This window comes from Gamsiella multidivaricata (genome assembly GCF_025024155.1).
Source record: "Gamsiella multidivaricata strain RSA 2152 chromosome Unknown BC939scaffold_16, whole genome shotgun sequence".
NCBI lineage: Eukaryota > Fungi > Mortierellomycota > Mortierellomycetes > Mortierellales > Mortierellaceae > Gamsiella > Gamsiella multidivaricata.
In genome coordinates, this window is record NW_026251724.1 from 198,420 (window position 1) to 218,944 (window position 20,525).

Genomic DNA, 20,525 nt, shown 5'->3' on the forward strand with positions numbered 1-20,525 from the left:
CCTGCCCTTTTCAAAGGAGCTGCATGGCTATGGACGAGGGAGATAAATTCTCCGTCAAGGTTGACACTGGGTGACTCAAGGCATATCATGTGACGACCTTTCGGTGCTTCAAATGCCGCCCTTTCTAATCCCCGGTCGTGCACTGCTTGGGGTTCCCCATTATTGCCATTGTCCTAGTGTCTCCACAAACATGCCTTCTCTATTTATTAAGCTGATATGATACATCGCGAGAAGAGAGGACCCACTACTTGATGTCTAGGAGTTTGCCCCGTCGCCAGCGGTACCACAGCTTCGCAGGCAGGAACCATTCGCGCTGTTGGATGTTTGGTGCCAACGGATTAAAATCCGCTTGCTCTAACCGCTGCAAATATGACTCTGTTGGAATGCCCGCCATCAGCACAGGGAGAGCTGCTTTGGGCAAGTTGTCCATATACGACTGTGCTGTCGCAAGATGTACATGCGCTGCTGATGCGACCTCGTGCGTTGAGTCCTGTAGTGCTGGGGTTATCGCTGGGTTCCTGAAAAGTGCCTCCTGCGACAAGTTGTGCTGTGTGGTATTTTGAAAAATAAAAATAAAAATAAAAACCAAAGTTAGAGAGGTGTTGATTACGTGGGATGGACTCCCTCCATTGGTCCTCCCTATCCGCAAGCGCCTTTTTTTTTTGTTACCTTGGCAGTAATCTCAGCAGGGATGATCATCCGGTTCTGTTGCATATGGAAAGGGAACGCCCTCAGCATAGTGGCGATACCCATAGCCTTGGCCAAATGGCTGGCCGCATGATCCGCCTCCAGGGACTTAACGCCAACAGACTCCAGCTGCAGATAAAGCAGCGATCCAAATGTGTTTTCGCAATACGTCTCCATCTGACCAAGAGTCATGAACTGTGGATCAGACAGATTCTGCTCTCGCTCTGTGATCATGCGCTTGAACCAGATCAGTGACATCTCCGAGTTTCCAGTACCCGGGGTTGATCCACCTTGCTGTTGCTGTTGATTATACAACTCTTGTTCCTGGATGGCATAGGCGAGCGCCAAAGCAACGGGCTGCTGTGGAGGCACCCCTGCAAAGACCTTATCGAGCGAATCTCTCCAGAACTGCATGCGCATGCGCCCGATATCTGTGTTGCTGACCGATTCGCGGATCGAGGCCAATTCGATGTTGAAGGCTCGAAGTGCCATCTGTGTTGATTGCTGGTGTTTCGGAAAGAAATGCGTGCAGAGGAACCCTTCATAATCTGCTTTCCTACAACACATAAAGAATCGCCAGAACAATAAATCGTCAGTCGATCTGTACACATCATTTTAATGCCCAAAATGTCTCTTTCGAAGAAACGCACCGGACAAGATCCTGGCAGTATTCGATCGCCTTATCTGGACGGGGCAAGAGCTCTCTCTTTGTATTACTGCTTTTTTTCGAGGAGCGTGCACTGGATCCGAGGGTGAAGGGCGATTGTTTCTTGTGGTCATGGCCATGATCGTGGTCGCAGTTGTGATCGTGAATGTGTGCGTACTGACGGCGTGCAACCGTGGGTACAATCAGTGCACGACTCCATACTGATGATCTTTTACTCCCGCTGACCAAAAAGCCGAATTGTCGCTGTGCAGCCTTTCCTGTGTGGATCAGTCCTGAGTTCATGGCGATGTTTGTTGTCCGAGAGGTAAAGGGTTCAAACGCGGATTCCGGGGACCGACCGAAGATCAGGATGTCCGAGAGTACAAAAGTCACGAGCTTGCAAACATTGATCTTGTATGAACTGTAGCTGTACAGTACACTCAACGATACAACAAGACAGCGACCATGGAAATCGACCAATCTGCATTCACAACAACCAACGGCAGCAACACTCAGTCCAGCTCCCCACCACACCCTGCATTCAACAGTTCGAATCATTTTCCGAGAAAGAGACCGCTGCGTCAGGACGATCCGTTCTTTCAGGAGGGTACATACGAATACAAAGCAGCATGGCTTCGTCTCGAGAATGAAAACGCATATATCCCAGACATAGTCGATCCTGACGATAGTAACCACGGCACCATGGAGACACATTCCCATCTAACGTAAGATCCGTTCTCTTCGTATTGTCTCCGCATCTTCTCAACACAGAGCGCGACCTAACACGGTTTTTACCTCGTATTTGCGTGTGGGTGTGCTGAATAGACCGGCTCAGGCATGCTATGTCGGTCAATGTCATGGAGAAAGAACATATCCGAACGCTGCAGCATACGAACACCACTATGAGACCAACCATCGCCATATCTGCGAAACCTGTCGGAAGCCGTTCCCTGGAGAGAAGTGGTTGGAGTTGCATCTTCGTGAGGTGCACGATGTCATGATCAAGATCAGGCAAGAGCGCGGCGAGAAGACTGTAAGCCCACTCAACGCTGAGTTACCTCATAACGTCGCTTACTTGATCTCTGTCGAGGTCACAAGAATGTTCTGATACTGATGATCTATTCTGAATATCGTTTTCTCACACCCTAATAGTACCAGTGCTTTGTCGAAGGATGCGACCGTGTATGCTCAACACCGAAAAAGAGACAAATGCATTTGATCGACAAACATCAATACCCGAAGCGGTTCAATTTTTCAATCATTTTGACTGGTGTTGTTCCATTTGGAGAAAGAATGAAGCAGGTGCAAAGAGAGAAGGCTTTGTGGGAATCAAGGGAACGGGGACGGCAAAAAGCGAACGAGCAGGCATCGAAATCTCAACATCAGAAGGCGCAGGGCCATGGCAGCGAAAGGGGCCCAGGGAGTATGGAGATCGATCCAGCTGTGACAACATCGACATACCAAGATGCAAATCGACGTGGTTCTTTGCCGTCGAAATCTGGGTCAGCAGCAATGGGCCCGTCGGCAATGGCGCCCAAGAAGAACACGTTCCGGCAGTATAGGACATCAGAGCATAAACCAGCATTTAGAAAGAGGTCCATCACAGTAGATCATGACATGGATATGGACCCTATGCCTGTACCTCTTGAGCAATCCAAAGCAACATCGGGGGCTGTTACCGATGGATCGAAGGCTGTTACCGATGGATCGAAGGACGTGGCTGATATGGAGATTGATCAACTGCAGCAGAGCATGGCTCGCCTGATGATCCCACGGTCTGTTGCCATCAAGATGAGCAATACCGGCGCCAGCAAAAGTGCAGCAAAAACGAATAAACAGTGATTGTAACTCGAGTTAACTCGAGTTAACTCTTCGATGACATCGCTGATTGCATTGTCAATTAGCAATAATGTCTTAAATAAAAAGACTATAATTGACAATACATTCAGTAAGGTCATCGAAGAGTTAACTCGAGTTAACTCGAGTTACAATCACTAAGGAAAACAGCACAAAATTGGTGGCGTCCGATTTCGTTATTTTTTTCTCCTCCAGGGACAGCCCTGCAAAATCTGCTCACTCATTCACTCACTCATTCATTCATTCATTCACTCACGCACGGGATGGTTCCACCACGCTTCCCTGCCACGGCACTGACGAATCAGCTCCAACAACGATTCGTCTCACTCTGGTTGGCACGATCCGCCCTTCCACACAAGACATCGCCCTGCGGGATCACTGCTACCCGCTCATCACAGCCGTACCGATCCAACTTCGATCGATCCCAACCCACCCGGATCCGTCTCTTTTCACACAGCTCGACAGCAACATCAGAATCCTCCCATCATGCGACTACGAACGCTACGACAGCGACCACCTCCATACTCACACCTGAGGCAGCAGCAGTATCCGGAGAGGTCTCTGAAGCGATCACCAAAGTCAAGAAACCCAGCAAGCGCCAGAAGCCCGATTGGACCCCTGAAGCAGACGCCCTTCTCTTGGAATTACGCACGGTGCAGAACAGAAAATGGCTCGAAATTGGACAGCAACTCGGGCGCGAGCCCGCCACCTGCATGACCCGCTTCGAATCCACACTAAATCCGACTTTGAAGGATTTTTGGACCTCGGAACGGGACCAGGAACTGGACGCGCTCGTGACCGCCGCCAAGAGTTGGGCCGAGATCGCACAGATCATGGGGGTGCACCGCTTGGCGTGCATGGAACGATGGCGACAGATGGGCTTAGAGGGTCTGGCAGCTGCCGCGGTGCCTTCGAGCCAGAGTCAGGACGATAAGGCAGCACTGCGTCAAAGGCGGAAGAAGCAAAGACAGCAGCGGCAAGAGCAGGAGTTTCAGATCGAACAGCAGCGCACCAATGCCCAGGAGCAGCTCCAAAGCGTGCGCGAGATGGCGTCGAATCTGCGGCTGGTCCAGCAGGTGGACAAGGATTACGATCGGTTGAGCTGGAATTCGTTATTGAGGAACGAGCAGCGGTACAGTCATTATCGGTCGTGGAAGAAGAAGGTGAAGCTGGATGCGTTCTCGCAGCTGTATTTGATGAATCCCGGCTGGTCTGCCAAGGAGGAGGCGGTGTTGATTCAGTTTGTGTTGAAGCATGGCTTGGACAAATGGGATGTCGTCGCTAGGCAAGGACTGAAGAGCAGGTTTACTCCGGAACAGTGTCGGATCTGCTGGAAAAATCTGGACATGCCAGTGGTCACCTCGATAAACAATAGCGATAATTCTTCGCAGCATCTGCAACGTGAAGGTACCAGCGATTCTAACAACGGGCCGGAATCGTCCTCATCACCGGCATCCTCATCTTTGTCGTCGTCAATCCCATCACCTTCATCATCCTTGACGGACAAGGTGTTCGACTATGAAGAAAAGAGCGGACCTTCATTCTCGGACGATAACGACTCAAATGCCGTCACAGATGCCGTACTCTCAGAAAACGTTCAAGCTAATGCAGGTACCCATGCGGCTGGGACGACCAAAGTAGCCAAGAGTCAGGCTTTCGTCTGGGATAAGGAGCTCTCCGTACGTCTGCAAGCTGTGGTCCGTCAGGCATACAAGTCTCGAGCAATTCATCTTGACGAAATCAATTGGCTATGGGTTTCTCGACGCGTGCACCCAAATGCGACGTCGCGCGTCTGCAAGAACCATTGGAAGTATTTGCACGACAACTCAAGCCAGGTGGTCTGGAAACACGAGGACATCAAAAAGCTAGAAGAAGGAGTTCGGCTTCTGGGACCCAAGAAGTTGACGGCGATTAGGGACCATTTCCTGCCACACATGACCAAGGATGATATTATTCGACATTGGTTCCGCATCTCTGATAAGGCAACGATACTTGACGAGGAAGAGTATTATCGGCTCTTACGTGCGGTCAAGGATACAATAGGCGATACTGAGGGCATGCAGGGCGGTCATGAAGGAGCAGAGCATCTTCAGAATCATCAATGGACAGAGATCGAAAAGATCATGGGACCTGGCTGGAAAAAGATGCCCTGTAAACGCGTTTGGGAAAGCTCGTTCCAGTATTTGATCCGACATACAAATTGGACTCCGAACGAGGATAAGATGCTTCTGAGAATGGTTACGTTCGTGGGCAGGGATGACTGGTACTCGGTCGCGAAGGCGATGCAGTCGGGCAAGTCTCCATGGCAGTATCGTCTCCGGTGGTGCCAGCTTCTCGACCCAATCGATCTGGACATGAGCGATCTTCTTGTCAATGGCGAGAAGTACTACTAGAACCAAGACGATCAATCCAATGCGATTTTAGTTGAATAAAAAAAAAACTCAAGCTGGTCGTTTGTAGCCGCGTCTATGTTTATTATATCTTTATGCTTTCTCCAATGATAGGGAGCGGTCGGTAGTGTACTATTTGTGCTCAGAATTGGCGATGAACATTGGGACCACATCCTTGTTGGCATCGACGTTAGGGTCTGGGATACTCAATCGATCAATGATCTTTTCCAGCCTTGCGTTTCCACCGAGTCGTTGGACCTCTTCCCGGGTCTTTTCCTCGTAATATGCCATCCGTTCTCTGCAGTACTCAAAGGTCTTTGTAGCGTTCATTAAGCTGACAGCGTAGGTCTTGAGCTCTGGTTCTGTGGGCTTTTGTTTCAGGATGTCTAGAAGCGAAAAGTTCATTTCCAATGTTAGTTTGGTATTATTCCTGTTTCCTCCCCCCTCCTCATGTCAATGGCGTGGCGTTAAGCGTAGCAGATGTCCGCTGCTGAAGTTGACGTACTTAAGAGCTTTCGACTGGAGGTGTCGGCGCGGATAGAGTGGATGATTGGAAACGAGAATTTTCCTTCAGTCAAGTCTTCGCAGAATCCTTTGTTAGCCGAGTACTAGAGTCAAGATGGTTGAATAAAGAATATTGAAACTTGTAAATATGGTGAACCTTCATAGGAGATATGGCAACTTAATACCTCATTCTGCTCTACCTGACTGGACTGGAGGTTGAGATAGTCATCCCTGATCTGAAAATGGATACCGATCAATTCTACCATTGGAACATAGTCTCTATTGATTCGAAAGTAGTTTCAACGAAACAAGTAGAGTCAAGGTCGTGGATTTGATGTGCTTGTAGGATACCAAGGTATTGAGCATGAAACGAGCAACATACACTTGACAATCGCTGGCAGCCTGCATCAGTTTAACGGCAAGACGTAGTAGACCTCCCGTCTCTATGCCATAACAAAAGGTCATACAAGGTAAGAGTGGATGCAACGTCAGTACCAATCTTTGTAATCCAAGCTTTCCCATCAACTGCATCTTCATGTTCCTGAAAATGTCCTTACTATCGTTTACCATGGCGATATATTCCTCTTCTGTTGGACAGGTTAGGCTATCTCTCCACAGCAGCTCCATTCCTTGTCCTCGGTGCAGACACAGTAATTCTTCTACAAGATACGAAAACATGATCCATGTCAATGGGATGCACAATAAATCCACTCAAAGCAGCATCAGTTCCAAGTTCATCCAGCTCAGCAACTGAGAAGCCGTACCAGTGAAGATGGTGAGCATCTTTGGGTTGGGAATCTTGTTCAGCTCTGCGAGCGCCAAGAAATAAACGTAGTTTGCACAATTGATTGTTGCCGGCACTCCAAATATCTTGTGGGCGACTATTTTTAAAGCGCAAGAAAACAGAAGTGGATAACACATTTAGTATTTACCGCTTTGGCAGCACCAAAAGGACATCAGGGGAGCACAAACGTCGCGTCACGCGACTGTACGACACATAGCAGATCAGCACCGAGCTCATAGGGGGGGGATCATCTCCTCCTCCTGATCTGTCCAAGTGACAAAAAGAAGCGGAAATTCCATTACCTGGTTCACCTCGTCGCAATATAGAGTCGTCCTCAATATCGTCAATCCTAGAGAACAGGGGCAGCAGCTTTCCAAGTCAATTACAAAGTTCCCATTGTTGCTCTTAGTCGTGGAGCACACTTTTTTTTTTTTCCAAGCCGTACAAAAGACTTGAGGTGTGAAGCATCTTGACGACTTTGGTGATGATGGAAAGCTCCTTTGGGGGCACTTTGATCCACGTATTGAATGCTTCGATCAGCTCTGTACGCATCTCCTTGCCAGGGTTTGAGCAGATGTAAGTGTAGGGCTCCAGCAGCGCCTGCAGCGGTGAATAGGAAACCAAAAGTTGGTTTTAGGAACATTGACTGATGCACACACATGAGCGAATTCCAGCACAATGCTGGGTGGGGAGCAAGTGGGTTGTACCGCTTCTTCATGGCTAGTTGGGTAGACAGTGGGGATGGCCATGGTTGGATGAAAGAATGAAAAAGTGGTGATGAGGAAGGAATTGATGGCGAGGGTTCGGTTATCCCTTTATATATGTCTCAGGTCTCAGGGACGCGCATGTGACGGACACAGCCCGCGCAGAAAATGAACGCCTCTAGCGCGTTATTTTCGTTCCTTCTTTTGCACCCCTATTGCCACGTATCTCAAGCATTGGAGCGAACCCCCCCCCCCCTTGGCGAGACAAATATCGTGCGTGCATCTGAAAGAGGCCCTAGCCGATCCGTTCTCCACGTAAATGCACCGCTTTTACGCCGAGTGTGATCGTGTAATGGTGGAGGTCTACAGTAAGCAATTTGTCAACGAAGATATCCTAGATGTCCTAGACATCCTAGGCATGAAAAGACGGGCCCGAAGACGCGTTGGTAATGTCAAGCGTACGTATTCTACTCGATCACACGTACACAAGCATGGGGACACACTGCTACACGGACCTCTTACTTCATTGCTGTGCTGCTCTCTTGCAAAACCCCGTAAAGGATCTCTCATCCCACTTTTCATTCCATCCCTCATCCTTACTTCATTCCTTCCTTTCCCCCTCCCCCTCCTCCCGATCCTTCATCCTTTTCCCCGCTCTACATATTGCGACGCTGCATGTCATTAATAAAACCAGAATATCAGCAATTCCGTTCGCGCGGATCCCTCATACGCGTAAAGGTCACGGAGAGCCTTTCGACTGGTCTCAAATATGTTTTCTGGGGTGACCTTCGCCTCGCCTTCCCAGGTATAGTTCGCGTTCAGGATGATGATGCCCTGGTACCCCTTATGAGATGTCAGCGCGAGTATCGGTAGGTTAATTGCTGAACACCGCCGTCAATTACTGTTGTTTTTCCTGCGACCATTGTCGAGCTTGCCCTGCTTACTTACGCGTTTCTCTCTTCGTCGCATAGGTTGCGACCATTCCGTATCGAGTACATGCCTGGCGCGGTGTTAGATGTCTTCTACAAGGACCAGATCAACGCTACAGTCAGTCCAGGCACCATCAAGCCCACATCCAAGAATGAGGAAAAAATACAGGAGCAGGGGAATGAAGAAGAGACACATTCCTTGGCGACTTCACATTCTTCACCGCCACTCGCGCCTGTCCCATCGGACCCTTCTTTACCAGACCACCCGTCGTCATCACTGCCGTTATCCCCTCCCGCATCCTCAAGAACACCGGAAAATCCTATTCGGCAATCCAAGGACATGGACGACACCGCCGTCTCGAACATGCATAGAGCAGAAGACCTTCCAGTGGATCCAAGTGGGCGCTCTCCGGATGCTTTTGCTCCCACCTTCAACACCACCAAAACCCACGCCCCTATGTCCGCCATAATGCCGGAAGATCTCACATCAAGTTCAATGTCCAACGTTGCCAAGGTGAATACGGTGATGAGCCTTGTCAAGAATTTACCGCTCCAGGTCGCCGGACCAGCCTCTCACAGCAGTCTTCAGAATGCTTTATCCAAGCACGGCACCAATTCAAGCGATATCAAGAACATTCTTTCCGGTGCGAAGAGATCGACCAAGGCAGAGATGCTTTCCAGACCAGGTGCCCATATCGTACAGGACACCGCCCTCAGACTCAATATCCAGACCTGCGGTCACAAGGACAAGGACAGCAAGGATAACCATTTCGAAACTACGGCGGGGACCACACTTGCGCCAGGACAGAAATCGCAGCAGAAGGGGCAGAAGGAGGACAAAAGACGAGGTCGACAAAGTGTTTCCCAGCAATGTGGTAAGAGCAGTCCATCGGGTGCGGAGGACGACAGTACCAAAGTCGTCATCGGGGAGGCGTTGTTCAATGAAATTGACGCCCTAGTGGTCAGCTATATAAAGCGGTGCGAAGCGCAAAATCATGGCTGAAATAGTCTTGAGCGCGGGTCCATCCTCGTCCCAGCAACCCTTCCAGGTGACAACGATAGAAAAATTCCAAGCAACACTCTTCAGATCAACGTGTTTGCTGTTGCAGGAGTGGAGGGCATCGCTAGCCAAGAGGACAACACAAATACCAAAAAAAAAAAAAAAAAAAAGAAGGCAATAAAGGCCAGTTGGTTTTATGCTTTTGTTTTATTGGTATCATGAATGGTCGTTTTGTGACACCTCCTGCGCTAATATATCTAATATACATCTAATACTTGAGAGGGGCAATGCCGATCCTTGGGCTCTTGGATTGCTCAAAGACGCAGTAGTTGTTCTTGATAAAGACATCACCCAAGACCCACAAGCCATCCTGACCACCCTGCACGCCCGAGACACAGGTCTTACTTCCTTCGTCGACGGGTTCGTATGCAAGGTCGGCGAGCGGGACATCAAAGTACTTGCCATTCATCTGGAAAGCCAAGTTTCCCTTGGAGCTCTTGATCGAGCAAGGCACAGTCCATCCGTTCACGGGATCGTTCTTCGAGCCCTTGATAGTCTTGTGGACAGCCTCCGCAGCAGCGTCACCAAGGATGATCAAGGTCGTGCCGGTATCAATGACTCCCTGAGAGGCCTGGTTCAGCGACTTATTATCAATCATGAGTCCATCGATCTTGACCTGCCAGTATCCAGCACGTGACACAGGGACGTAATGCAGCTCACCCGTGTAGAGAGAATGGTCAATGTCTCCAAAGAGGTAGTTACCGCCCTTTCCACCATTGCGGCGCTCCGAGGGCAAGAAGACCGAGATAATAGGATCCTTCAGCTTGCCGTTCGCGATCGCGTTATCCATAAAGGTCTTCACACCGGCCACGGACTCGATGTTGTTGAAGGCCAATCCGAAGAGACCATCCTCGGGTGACTCTTCGAAATCGACGCTCTCCTTCGTGGCTAGACCAATGGTCTGACGGACCTTGATTCCGCCCACATCTACGATATCCGAGGCCAGGATGCCGCTGGCGCTGGAACCATCGCCGTAGCCGATCGACCACTTTCGGCCGTCCTTCTTGTAGGTGCTAGATTTAGCGGCGTTGAAACGGCGGTGGCTCTTGCAGGCAGGAGCCGTGCAGGTCGAAGTGGGGAACCAGATGTCAGACGAGCCCGTGTCAAAGTCCAGGCGGAACTCCTGGCCGGGTGTGCCGACCTTAATGGAGCCGTAGTATTCAAGGTCGGGCTTGACATCGACCAGGGGCACCTTGCCCGTGCCACCAGCGCCGCGGCCGAGGATGTTGAGGTGAGGATAACGCTTGTTGAGTTTCGCGATCTGGGCCTTGGCATTGGGTTTGTAGTTTGGATTGCGGACGAGCTCCATCTTGCCCTCAGGGCGAGCTTCAGCCACGGCTAGAACTGCAACGGCCAGTGATAGGACGGAGGCAATGATCTTCATAATTTGTGATGAGAGAGAGGAAATGCAGGGGACGAGAGTGAGGACGAAGAAGGGGTGGAGAGCGGAAAGCGGGAGGTGAATACAGATAAGTAGGTAGGTAGGGGAAGAGGTATGGGGGATTCTTGAGGAACAAGGAGAAAAGTGGAAAGTTGCAGACAAGGTCCTTTTTATGGTGTTACAGTTTTCTCCTCGGTGAGCGGAGCACACGGCTCTCATGATAGTTGATAATTTCTGTTTCGATATTAAAAAGAGGCGGGGAGCTGGACACGACGGGTTTGAATGTAACCCTGGCGGTTGTTGCTTTATTTGCGCGTTATCACAGAGGAAGAGGCTGTCTAGGGGGATGCTAGAAGGGGGACACCAGGGAGCTGAGGAGCAGGCACTAAGAGAGAGCACTGCGATAATATAGCGCAATGCAGCATTGCATTATGTCGCCGGGCGTACAAGAAGCGATGGGGGATGAATGCACGGTAGCTGGATAAACCTGGCCCCATCCGATAGTGCGACGCACATGTACCATTTAGCCCTGGAATGGAAGGTGGGTGTCATGCGTGGACAGCGCTAGGCTATTGTGTCTTGAGAGCATTCTTGACCGGTTGGTGCTGCCAATTGGACTCGGGCAAATAGGGTTCTCATTGTGGCAGTTTTCTTGTGGACGCCTACCATATCATCAAAAGGGACCAGCGTGCTTATGAGCCAAAATAATAATAATACTATCAGCATGAAGACCCACAGGGTCATCTGTATCCATATATAGGCGTTGTTATTAAAGTTTGTGGGCACGCTACGACAGTCCAATGAGCAACACTATGCCATGGTCGACATTCTGCAGTGGGGGTCCAGGTGTAGTATCCACGCGCCTCGCATCGGACCGCGCAATTTCCTGAGTGAAGATTGACTATCTATCGGACCGTTGTGGAATGTTAGACCCTTCGTCTGTGCTCTCGACCATGGATATGCTCACAGCTAATCCTTTATTCATCAACATATACTGCTCTGCATTGGACCCGCTACTGTCTGGCTAGTTGACTCGTGATCTCCACCAACGTCTCGACCTGCTCCTCGTATTCTGCCCACAAATACGGCCTCAACTTGCTTCGCTGCTCATCTCCAAAGACCTCGCGCCGCTTCTTAATCAAGTACTCCAGCATCACAGACTTGACTTCCGCGTGCTGATGTCCCCATGTCAACACCTGTTCCAACGTCGACTCGGGATCCAAATGCGCCTGGATCTGATGCAGCGAGTGAGCCTGCAACTCCTTGTCCTCCAAATGCATCGCTGCCCTGTAGAGAGCACCCCAGTGCCATAGCGTGAGACTCGCTGTCGGAAGCAGGTACTGGTGATGGCTGCGATGGCGGTAAAGGCCTGGTGGGTTTCGAGTTTCCGTAACAATGGTCTCCAGATTGAGACCGACATTTGCGCTAATGATATGTCTGACCTGAGGCTCGTTGGATGCGCTGGACGATGAGAGTATTCCTGTTGGGGACAGATGGTGAGGCCCATGAGCATAGGAAGGGGCAATCTCGTTTGAGATTGGCTCCCTGGTGTACAGGTAGTCCAAGAGATGCTCCATGATTTCAACATTAAACATGTCGTTCGATAGCTCGATCCTGTACTTCCCATCCTCGTCCTCCTGTGCTTCACGAAAGACGCCGCTCAGCATACGAGTGAAAAATGGAGCAGATTCAAGGATACACTTGTGGGCTCGAAAGACGACTCCTCGCACTTGCAAGATATCTTCGCAAACGGTAGATCCAGTCTCGTTGTTGCCACTCCCACCGGGACGATGGACTGATCGACTGCCGCCTCGGGAATACGACCTTGAGCGCGCGCTGCTGTCCTTGTCATCCCCTGTGTGATGGGACACTTCTGTTTTCCTGGCTTTGCAGCTGACGCCTTCGGAACGGTGCTGCTCTTCATTTTGCTCGCTAGTTGGGTTCATGTCCCTGACGATAATTTCGACATTCGCGGTGGCCGAATCCTTTCGCAGGACCCATAGTAGCTGTTGGCACTGGTCAAGCATGGCGCTTGTCCTCGCATCCATCTGTCTCGGGCTGGCTCCGGCAAGCCATATCTGGAAATGGTACTCCTGGCCACTATTCTCCGCTACATCCACTCCATCGAACACAACTTTGACAGGGTGTAGGTGCTTATAAATATTCTAGTTTTCACAATACGTGACATGTTCCTGTACTTTCAAGAGTGGCTATTGATACCTTTTTGGGGCCAGCTTTCTCTCTTGATGGAGTGCACGCAAATATCGCGCTTCAGTTTAGGACTGTAGATGTAGAGCGTTCGATAAGCATCACATCGTGTGCGACAAGCTCCTGTAGGATTCTCCATGTATACGCCCGTTCCGCTACCCATGTCATGCTGATGTATTCGATCTAGGGTGAGAATAAGAAGTGTAGGCGACGGAGTATACACGGACGAAACACTTGACGCATCCGCTGCGTCTGCTGCTATCGCCCGTGGAGAAGAAGGCGCAAATTCTGAGAGAAGAGAAGTCTGCGAAGAAGGATCTGACTCGAGCGTTGGCGATAACGGTCGCTGCCGCAGTGGTGCTGGCGACGTTGGTGGGTATGCAGAACGGAGAGTCATATCCCACTGACAGGGTCTCTCTGCTGAAAGCGGATGTGTATCCATGCGAACACCACTACTTCCGCGTTGGAGTACTTCGACTGCGCTGAAGATGACCTGGATGCCTTCCTCGGGTGTTGATCTTGCCCAGTGCGAGATGATGCGGTTCTTTGAAGGAGGCGGAGGAGGAGTGGTATTCGGAAGATGACCAGCAGCTCCCATGTTCATGAGTAGGAGCAGTTTGAGGTTGAAAACAGCCAAGAAAAAAAAAAAAAAAAAAAAAGGGTTACAGGCAGAGAGAGAGAGAGAGAGAGAGAGAGAGAGCAAAAGCTGGAGATCGATAAGTATGCGCATGCGAAGCCCACGGCATACTTGTGCATAACTGATGGAATCCACTGAGGTATCAGATCATGGGGTCAGCAAGGCAAGCAGCCCACAAAGACCACTTTCAGGCACAGGATGCAATGAGCTGACCGATTTGGCGCGGAAGAACGCGTTGTTGTTGTCGGCGCTGGGACACAGCCCTTGACTGCAGTGAAGAAGACAGGAAAAGAGAGAAGAGGACGAGCAATGGCCAACCCGCGTGGGCCCAAAAGAGTCTTTGCACGCCGTTGGTGAACATGTCCATGGAGACAGAAAGGGTCATCCTCCTCTAGACCAGAGCCCAGCATAACGGAGACTGGGATGGAGGGATCGTGTGTGCCTCCTGAAGGATTCGTATCCAAGCCCGCTGTGCTACCCCACACTCCCCTGTATGATGCTAATGAAACTGCATTTAAGGTTCCCTCGCATGCCCTGAACTGTTGGACTGCGACGCGTTCAATTCGCATCTGTTTCTCGACATCACCATTCCCATCCCATGGCCCCAACAACCCTTCGTGCCAAGGGAAGCAAGGCCAAGCCTGCCACAGCTTCCAGGGCCAAAGAGCCCTCCTCGTCCTCCCACACCCCAGAGCCCACCGAGTATGCGACCTCCAGGATCATCTCATCAACCACCATCATCACCACAACGACTGTGACAAATGTTGCACAGGCAACCAACATAGGAAAGGCACCAAGGCTCAACTTGGCCGCCTATCGATATGCAACCTGGCTGGAAGAAAACCAACTCAAAAAGACTGCATCCTGGATCGCCATCGCCATCGCTGTCTTGGTGCGCTGGATCGTTGGCCTTGAACCCTACTCCGGTAAGCAAACAACTGGCTATTGAGTTTTGCCATCACTTGATCGTTGAACATGCACATATAACAGACACTATTTCACTCTTTAAATAGGTATGGCGACGCTTCCGAGATACGGTGATTACGAGGCGCAAAGACACTGGATGGAGTTGACGATACACCGCCCGATCAGGGAATGGTATTCTGACCAGTCCAAATGGTGGGATCTTGACTATCCACCCTTGACTGCCTACGTCTCTTGGATCTGTGGATACATGTAAGTCGAGCAACATCTACTGGAAGCTTTACCTATGAAAACTCCAATGGCATGAAAGATCGCCTGTGACTTATTTCATTATCGTTTTCAAAAAAAAAAAAAAAAAAAAAAAAGCGGCGACAAGATCAATCCAGAATGGTTCGCATGGCAAACCTCGCGTGGCTTCGAGTCTCCGGATGCCAAGTTGTACATGCGCACGACCGTTCTTATCTGCGAAATCCTCGTCTATTTTTCTGCTGTCACCGTCTTCACGAATCGCTGGTTTGCTAACAAGCCTTGGACCCGCAAGCATACGGCTTTAATCTTGATCCTTCTGCAGCCGGGCCTCATCCTGATCGACAGTGGACACTTCCAGTATAATGCTGTCATGTTGGGCTTAGTGCTATGGGCAATTAACAGCTTCTTGGCCGATCAGGATGTTCTGGGGAGCGTATTCTTTTGCATGGCCTTGGCGTTCAAGCAAATGGGACTCTATTTTGCACCAGCGATTTTCGCATACTTACTGGGCAAGTCCTTCCGACAGGGCTTCTTTGGATGGTAAGTAGCCTACTTGACATTTCATAATATCGCTACAGTTTTGTCCGCAAGGGAATAGCAATTGAACTTTGTACTAGATGACAGCTATTATAACCATGACAACTGTACTTATCGCTGTGTATCGTACTTGTAGTACATGGAAGCTGATCAAACTGGGCACGACAGTAATCTTGACCTTGAGTTTACTGTTTTCGCCATGGCTGCGGTCTCAGGAAGAGCTTCTGCAGGTTTTGCATCGCATATTCCCAGTGTTCAGGGGCCTTTACCAAGATAAGGTCGCTAATGTCTGGTGTGCAGTGAACGTTGCAATCAAGCTGCGCGAAATGTTTCATATTCAGGAGCTCGTTCGTTTCAGGTACAACACTCGACGAAGGCTATGTGGAGATTGAAACAGCCAACAATGTAAACGCCGGTTATTAACATGTCACCCATATTTTATTACATAATTGTAACACAGCACATTCGCCACATTGGTGTCGTTCTTGCCTTCGGTTCTCCACTTGATCGCCAAGCCGACCAAGCGCGGGCTTATCTACGGACTCGTCAACTCTTCCCTGTCATTTTTCCTGTTCTCGTTCCAGGTCCATGAAAAGTCGATTCTTATCCCTGCACTGCCAATCACGCTCTTGATTTTAGACGAACCTGCCGTCGCATCCTTGTTTGTGACACTGGCGACGTTTACAATGTATCCATTGTTAAAGCAGGAGGGCCTTATAATGCCTTATCTTGTGCTTTCGGGATTCTGGATCTGGCTGACCTCGGGCACATTCAAAAACGCTTCCAGACTTCTGGAGTTCTCGGCCGTTGTAAGTACATCATGATCAGTTTACTCATTCAAATATTGCCACTGTCATACCCTAATGGCCCTTAACTCTTCCCATTATTTGCGCAACATAGCTGAACCTGCTCGCGATCGCAACGATGCACCTGGCCGAGATCTTTGTGCCCCCACCTGCCCGCTATCCCGATCTGTACGCGGTCCTGAATGCACTTTGGGGTGCCGGCGGTTTTGTCCTCTATTGGGCCTACTTCAACTACCGCCAATTCACGCTCGTCAACTCGCCCAAGACAGGCTTCCGTGTCACCAAAACCACCAAGCTTGCATAGAATCATCCCGCCGGGATATGCACTGATAAAAACAATAAAAGCTCAGATATGTACGGCAAGCGGATCTGCATATATGTCGAATGCTTCAAATTGAACGCACTTTATTGTCAATTCTGTCGTATTCCTCTCCATCGCCCAAATATTGATGCCGCGCAACCGCACTCATTTTCCTTGATGTCCGTGGAGTTTAGCCCCGCAGTGCCCTGAGCCGCTCTGTGAGTTCGTCCTGCTCCTTGTTCTCAGTTTCTTTGTTGGATTGACTCAAGAGGGTATCGGGGGTCTCCTTCAGCGAATAATTTAGTTCCAATCCATGTTCATCTGCGACCCGTTGCATCAACGTGTCGACCTCATCCTGCGGTGTTGTCAATGCAGATTGGTTGCCCATTGTATTCTCCATATACTGGGTCTGCACATCCAGATCCTCGAATTGACTTTCAAATTTATCCATCACCAGAGAGATCTAAAGAACATATAGACATGGAAAGAAGACAATTAGAACTGTATCCAGTCGTTCCACTTACATATCGCAGTCTGCAAATTTTAATTACCTTCTCAAGATTCATGGACTCCATGGCCTTATCCATTCCTTTGACAACACTTGCCATCGACATAGTGACATTTCGCATAGTGACCGCAGTCTGGACTCTACTCGCAACACCGTCGATCCTGGACGAAAGTCGGAGCAAGTTGAGGGACTCGTTCTTTTTCCGGATCGCATTGGCGGCGTAGACCCTAGCGCCTTCCATGTTACCCTGTTGGATCGCCTGTTGTTGTAGTTCATAGTGGGATATGGAAAGAGAAAAAGATGGGCATGAGAGAGTGTAAGGAGTGTCTGTGGTTAGCATTGATCGATAAATACAGGGCGCATGCGCAAGTACAGAAGAGCAGTATACCTTCTTCAGCTTGGCCTTCTCCAGTCCTTCATCTTTGGCACATTTTTTCGCTTGGCGCTGCAGCTGCTTTGTTGTAAACTAGTAGGCAAAGTAAAAAACAACAACAACAAGATGTGGTTTAATGGTTAGTCGAGAACATTGCCAAAAAGGTCAATGATGTACCTAATATTACATGACTGATAACCCATGTGTTGCTTCAATTCTCCATCTTATATCCCTGTGTCGCTTGTTTTTCCTCCTCGCTTTTCTATTTGATTTCATCTCAAGGTGTAGTGTTGTCGAGCATGGAACGTACTTTGAGCTGGAAGAGACTTTCTATGGACAAGCAGCAGAAGGAGGGGTTATTTAGTATGGTCAAACGAGGCTAGTGAGGGTTCCTTGCTTTTGCAGTTTGGCCAGGTGAATGCATAGCACGTACTCTCGAGGTTGCTCATGGCAGTGTAATATGTTTCCTGAGAGTGCTTTCTGAGGACTGGGTCAGGGGTAATGAGGAAAGAGTCGTTTTCAGAGTGAGAGTGATGAGTGGAATGCAGACGTGGTACATCACCTGCCCTTTTTTTTCTCGGCCATGACGAACGAGGGCTATACAAAGCCACGAATGAAAGCGACCCACGCGGCACAGAGACATATTCTGAGCGCGCTTTCAGCTGCGACTCCCTTGGTCCTTGCCTCGCGGTCCTTACGTGGCTGTTGTACTGCAGCTTGTAGACCAGACCAATAGCCTGCCTAGCTGCACCCCGTTTATCATCAATTTACGCGTATATCGAATAGCCAGCATTGAATGGCGCCAATCCCACGCTGATAAAAAAAAAAGCGAGGTTTCTGTATAGGGATGGAGCATGGTTTGATAGCCAGGTAGAGACGTACCGCGCGCTATGCACCTAATTATCGGCTTCTGACAGGCGCCATGTCTAAAACATGGCTATACACGAGCACAACGACCCACCCTACCCGGGTACTATGCTCAGTTGCTGCTCAATTGCTGCAAAGCCGTCTTTTTGTTTGGCTTCTGAGGGTACGAACATATTTTTTTGCACAGTGCACTGCATAAGGCGTCAGTGTTCCCCTCCAGCCACTCACAAACGCGTTCTGTGTATCTGTGTCTACGAAACACATCCCCCGTCCTTCCTGCACCATGCAACGTTTCCTTAATCTTGTGTCCTCCTCCCCTGCCAAGTCAGTTAACCCCATGGACATCATCTCCGATTCCGTCACCAGCTCCAGCAGTCAGGATGACCATCCCAATCCCGTCGACTCTTTGGAGGATCTGATCGACTCTTTGGAGAGACCAATCCACTCTGACGACAACCCTGACGAGGACCAAGAACCGGACTTCTTCGATCACCAGCGCGGAATTGAGGGCCCCGGGACCTCCTCCACCACCACCACTACCACCGTCGTCGTAGTCGGCACCTCGCAGCACGCAGAACAAGAGCAGGAGCGCCAATCCCCCTCGACAAACGAGAGCAATATTCGGACAATTGTTCACACTCTCCTACCGACGGGGTCGATCGTGACTGAAGATACCCTCGACCGTCTATCCCGTGCATTCGAGATAATCGCGAAGGAGACAGCCAAGGCCACGGTCTCCGAGGCCATATCAGCAAAGATATCAATTGGATCAAGAAAAGCAACTCTTAAGCCCAAGTCCGCTGCCAAAAGAGGACGAGGACGTCCTCCAAAGACAGGCGTCCAGGCTGGCACTAAGCGAGCCGCAGAGAGTGACGAACCATCCAAGGCCAAAAGACAGAAAGCAGCGCGTAAGTATGGCTTTCATTTGCTTATTGTATGATACAGTGCCAGATGAGTTCTTGTTTCCCACTTTAATGCCTCTTTGTTGTTTTATCAACTGTAGAGGCGACGGAGGCTCGTCCAATCAAGTATTACAACAAAGGAAAGAGCGTACAGGTGGAAGAACCGAAAGAGTCTGCAACACATAGCAAGGCTACTACTTCGGTATCAGAGCACAAGGGCAAGAAGGTGCAGGCAAAGGATGATGAGGACGAAGGCGCAGATGAGGCCGAAGATGAGGCCGGAGATGTGCCAGAGCCTGAGTATGAGGTCGAGTCGATTTTGGACCACATGAAACGCCGAAATGGTCCACACATGTTTCTCATCAAGTGGAAGGGGTACGACGCGAGCGAGAGCACATGGGAAGCCCAAGAAATGCTGGATGGGTGCAAGGAACTTCTTGACAACTATGTCGCTTCAAAGAACCTGGAGTTGTGAAACTTAAGTAGTAATTGCAATAGGATTGAGTAGCAGCAAGATACATATTTCCTGAGGCGCTCGCTAAATGCTGCCAATCATCAAAGTAACGATACGTTGATACATTGCGGATGAGTGAACAATTCATATCTTTATGGCGCGAAGTAAGTAATCTCGTTTCCATCCATACACGACGCCACTGCTCTTCATTATGGGGGGATCAGTATCACTGTGTGTCTGTCTTCATTTTCCAATGTAGAAATACAAGGATAGTGCAGAAGTACCTGAGATATCATCCTTTCCTCCCATCATTCGCACCGACAGTCCGTCTTTGTTTAACCAGTTGCTCTCTAGTGTTCACGCAGCTCCATATCCTTTCGATGTCATCCTTTTTGTGCTTCAAATTTCTCTCATCAACAACAGGCGGTTCAGTGCACGCGTCGAGATATGAATCTTGCGAGTCAATGCCGGAACCAGTTCTCTGATGTGTATTTGGATGACGAAGAGGAAGAGCCGAAAGGGCTAATCGTGAAGGAAAAGGGTGGTGAAACTGATGCAAATGGTGTCAAAGATGAGGGTGCGATGAATGATCAGATCACGGCGCAGTGCGCTTGTATATTTCATTGGACGCTCATCTTTTTTCAACTGGCGAAAACGTGAGGAGCAGGACTGCAGACTGATTCGTCTGCATCTGGGGGTCAATAAAAAACAGCTTAATTTTATTGCCTACGGCTTCGGTTGCATACACAGTTTGCGACCTCTGAACAAGCTGAGATGTAGCCGCGTCTTCGAGCCGTCTGTCCTTTGCAGCATAATC

The 20,525-nt window shown here is 49.7% G+C and overlaps 9 protein-coding genes across 9 annotated transcripts; 5 read left to right on the top strand and 4 right to left on the bottom strand.

The window, feature by feature from the left end:
• Positions 1–244: 244 nt before the first annotated feature.
• On the bottom strand, positions 245–1,107 carry BC939DRAFT_394559 (Squalene/phytoene synthase; the record flags this gene model as incomplete). The annotated part of the gene is made up of 2 exons (XM_051552164.1): positions 245–547; positions 670–1,107. The coding sequence occupies 2 exons, from the start codon at positions 1,105–1,107 to the stop codon at positions 245–247; spliced, it is 741 nt and encodes a 246-aa protein (XP_051414606.1).
• A 1,079-nt stretch (positions 1,108–2,186) lies between these two features.
• On the top strand, positions 2,187–2,596 carry BC939DRAFT_381747 (uncharacterized protein; the record flags this gene model as incomplete). The annotated part of the gene is made up of 2 exons (XM_051551762.1): positions 2,187–2,366; positions 2,486–2,596. Coding segments are annotated over 2 exons (291 nt in total), but the record flags the coding sequence as incomplete, so codon positions are not given.
• A 792-nt stretch (positions 2,597–3,388) lies between these two features.
• Positions 3,389–5,611, top strand: BC939DRAFT_444268 (uncharacterized protein). Its single transcript, XM_051554647.1, has one exon. It carries the CDS (start codon positions 3,454–3,456, stop codon positions 5,581–5,583), a length of 2,130 nt encoding a protein of 709 aa, XP_051414608.1. The 5' UTR covers positions 3,389–3,453; the 3' UTR covers positions 5,584–5,611.
• On the bottom strand, positions 5,612–7,650 carry BC939DRAFT_444278 (isoprenoid synthase domain-containing protein). Its single transcript, XM_051554648.1, has 9 exons — positions 7,576–7,650; positions 7,314–7,468; positions 7,171–7,217; positions 6,849–6,965; positions 6,642–6,743; positions 6,467–6,527; positions 6,285–6,363; positions 6,086–6,188; positions 5,612–5,966 (listed from the first exon to the last, which is right to left on the bottom strand). Exons 1-9 carry the CDS (start codon positions 7,615–7,617, stop codon positions 5,713–5,715), a joined length of 960 nt encoding a protein of 319 aa, XP_051414609.1. The 5' UTR covers positions 7,618–7,650; the 3' UTR covers positions 5,612–5,712.
• Positions 7,651–7,791: 141 nt separating this feature from the next.
• On the top strand, positions 7,792–9,640 carry BC939DRAFT_444281 (uncharacterized protein). The gene is made up of 3 exons (XM_051554649.1): positions 7,792–8,030; positions 8,267–8,441; positions 8,544–9,640. The coding sequence occupies exons 1-3, from the start codon at positions 7,892–7,894 to the stop codon at positions 9,502–9,504; spliced, it is 1,275 nt and encodes a 424-aa protein (XP_051414610.1). The 5' UTR covers positions 7,792–7,891; the 3' UTR covers positions 9,505–9,640.
• Positions 9,641–11,711: 2,071 nt separating this feature from the next.
• BC939DRAFT_444284 (uncharacterized protein) lies at positions 11,712–13,446 on the bottom strand. Its single transcript, XM_051554650.1, has 2 exons — positions 13,163–13,446; positions 11,712–13,076 (listed from the first exon to the last, which is right to left on the bottom strand). The coding sequence occupies exons 1-2, from the start codon at positions 13,311–13,313 to the stop codon at positions 11,956–11,958; spliced, it is 1,272 nt and encodes a 423-aa protein (XP_051414611.1). The 5' UTR covers positions 13,314–13,446; the 3' UTR covers positions 11,712–11,955.
• Positions 13,447–14,385: 939 nt separating this feature from the next.
• BC939DRAFT_394661 (ALG6, ALG8 glycosyltransferase family-domain-containing protein) lies at positions 14,386–16,321 on the top strand (the record flags this gene model as incomplete). Its single annotated transcript, XM_051552172.1, has 5 exons — positions 14,386–14,713; positions 14,801–14,963; positions 15,078–15,500; positions 15,634–15,855; positions 15,958–16,321. The coding sequence occupies 5 exons, from the start codon at positions 14,386–14,388 to the stop codon at positions 16,319–16,321; spliced, it is 1,500 nt and encodes a 499-aa protein (XP_051414612.1).
• A 392-nt stretch (positions 16,322–16,713) lies between these two features.
• Positions 16,714–18,053, bottom strand: BC939DRAFT_77150 (Snf7-domain-containing protein). The gene is made up of 5 exons (XM_051561892.1): positions 17,919–18,053; positions 17,696–17,815; positions 17,501–17,578; positions 17,156–17,371; positions 16,714–17,067 (listed from the first exon to the last, which is right to left on the bottom strand). The coding sequence occupies exons 2-5, from the start codon at positions 17,759–17,761 to the stop codon at positions 16,795–16,797; spliced, it is 633 nt and encodes a 210-aa protein (XP_051414613.1). The 5' UTR covers positions 17,762–17,815; positions 17,919–18,053; the 3' UTR covers positions 16,714–16,794.
• Positions 18,054–18,323: 270 nt separating this feature from the next.
• On the top strand, positions 18,324–19,640 carry BC939DRAFT_77174 (uncharacterized protein). The gene is made up of 2 exons (XM_051561893.1): positions 18,324–19,264; positions 19,356–19,640. The coding sequence occupies exons 1-2, from the start codon at positions 18,636–18,638 to the stop codon at positions 19,438–19,440; spliced, it is 714 nt and encodes a 237-aa protein (XP_051414614.1). The 5' UTR covers positions 18,324–18,635; the 3' UTR covers positions 19,441–19,640.
• The last annotated feature ends 885 nt before the right edge of the window (positions 19,641–20,525 follow it).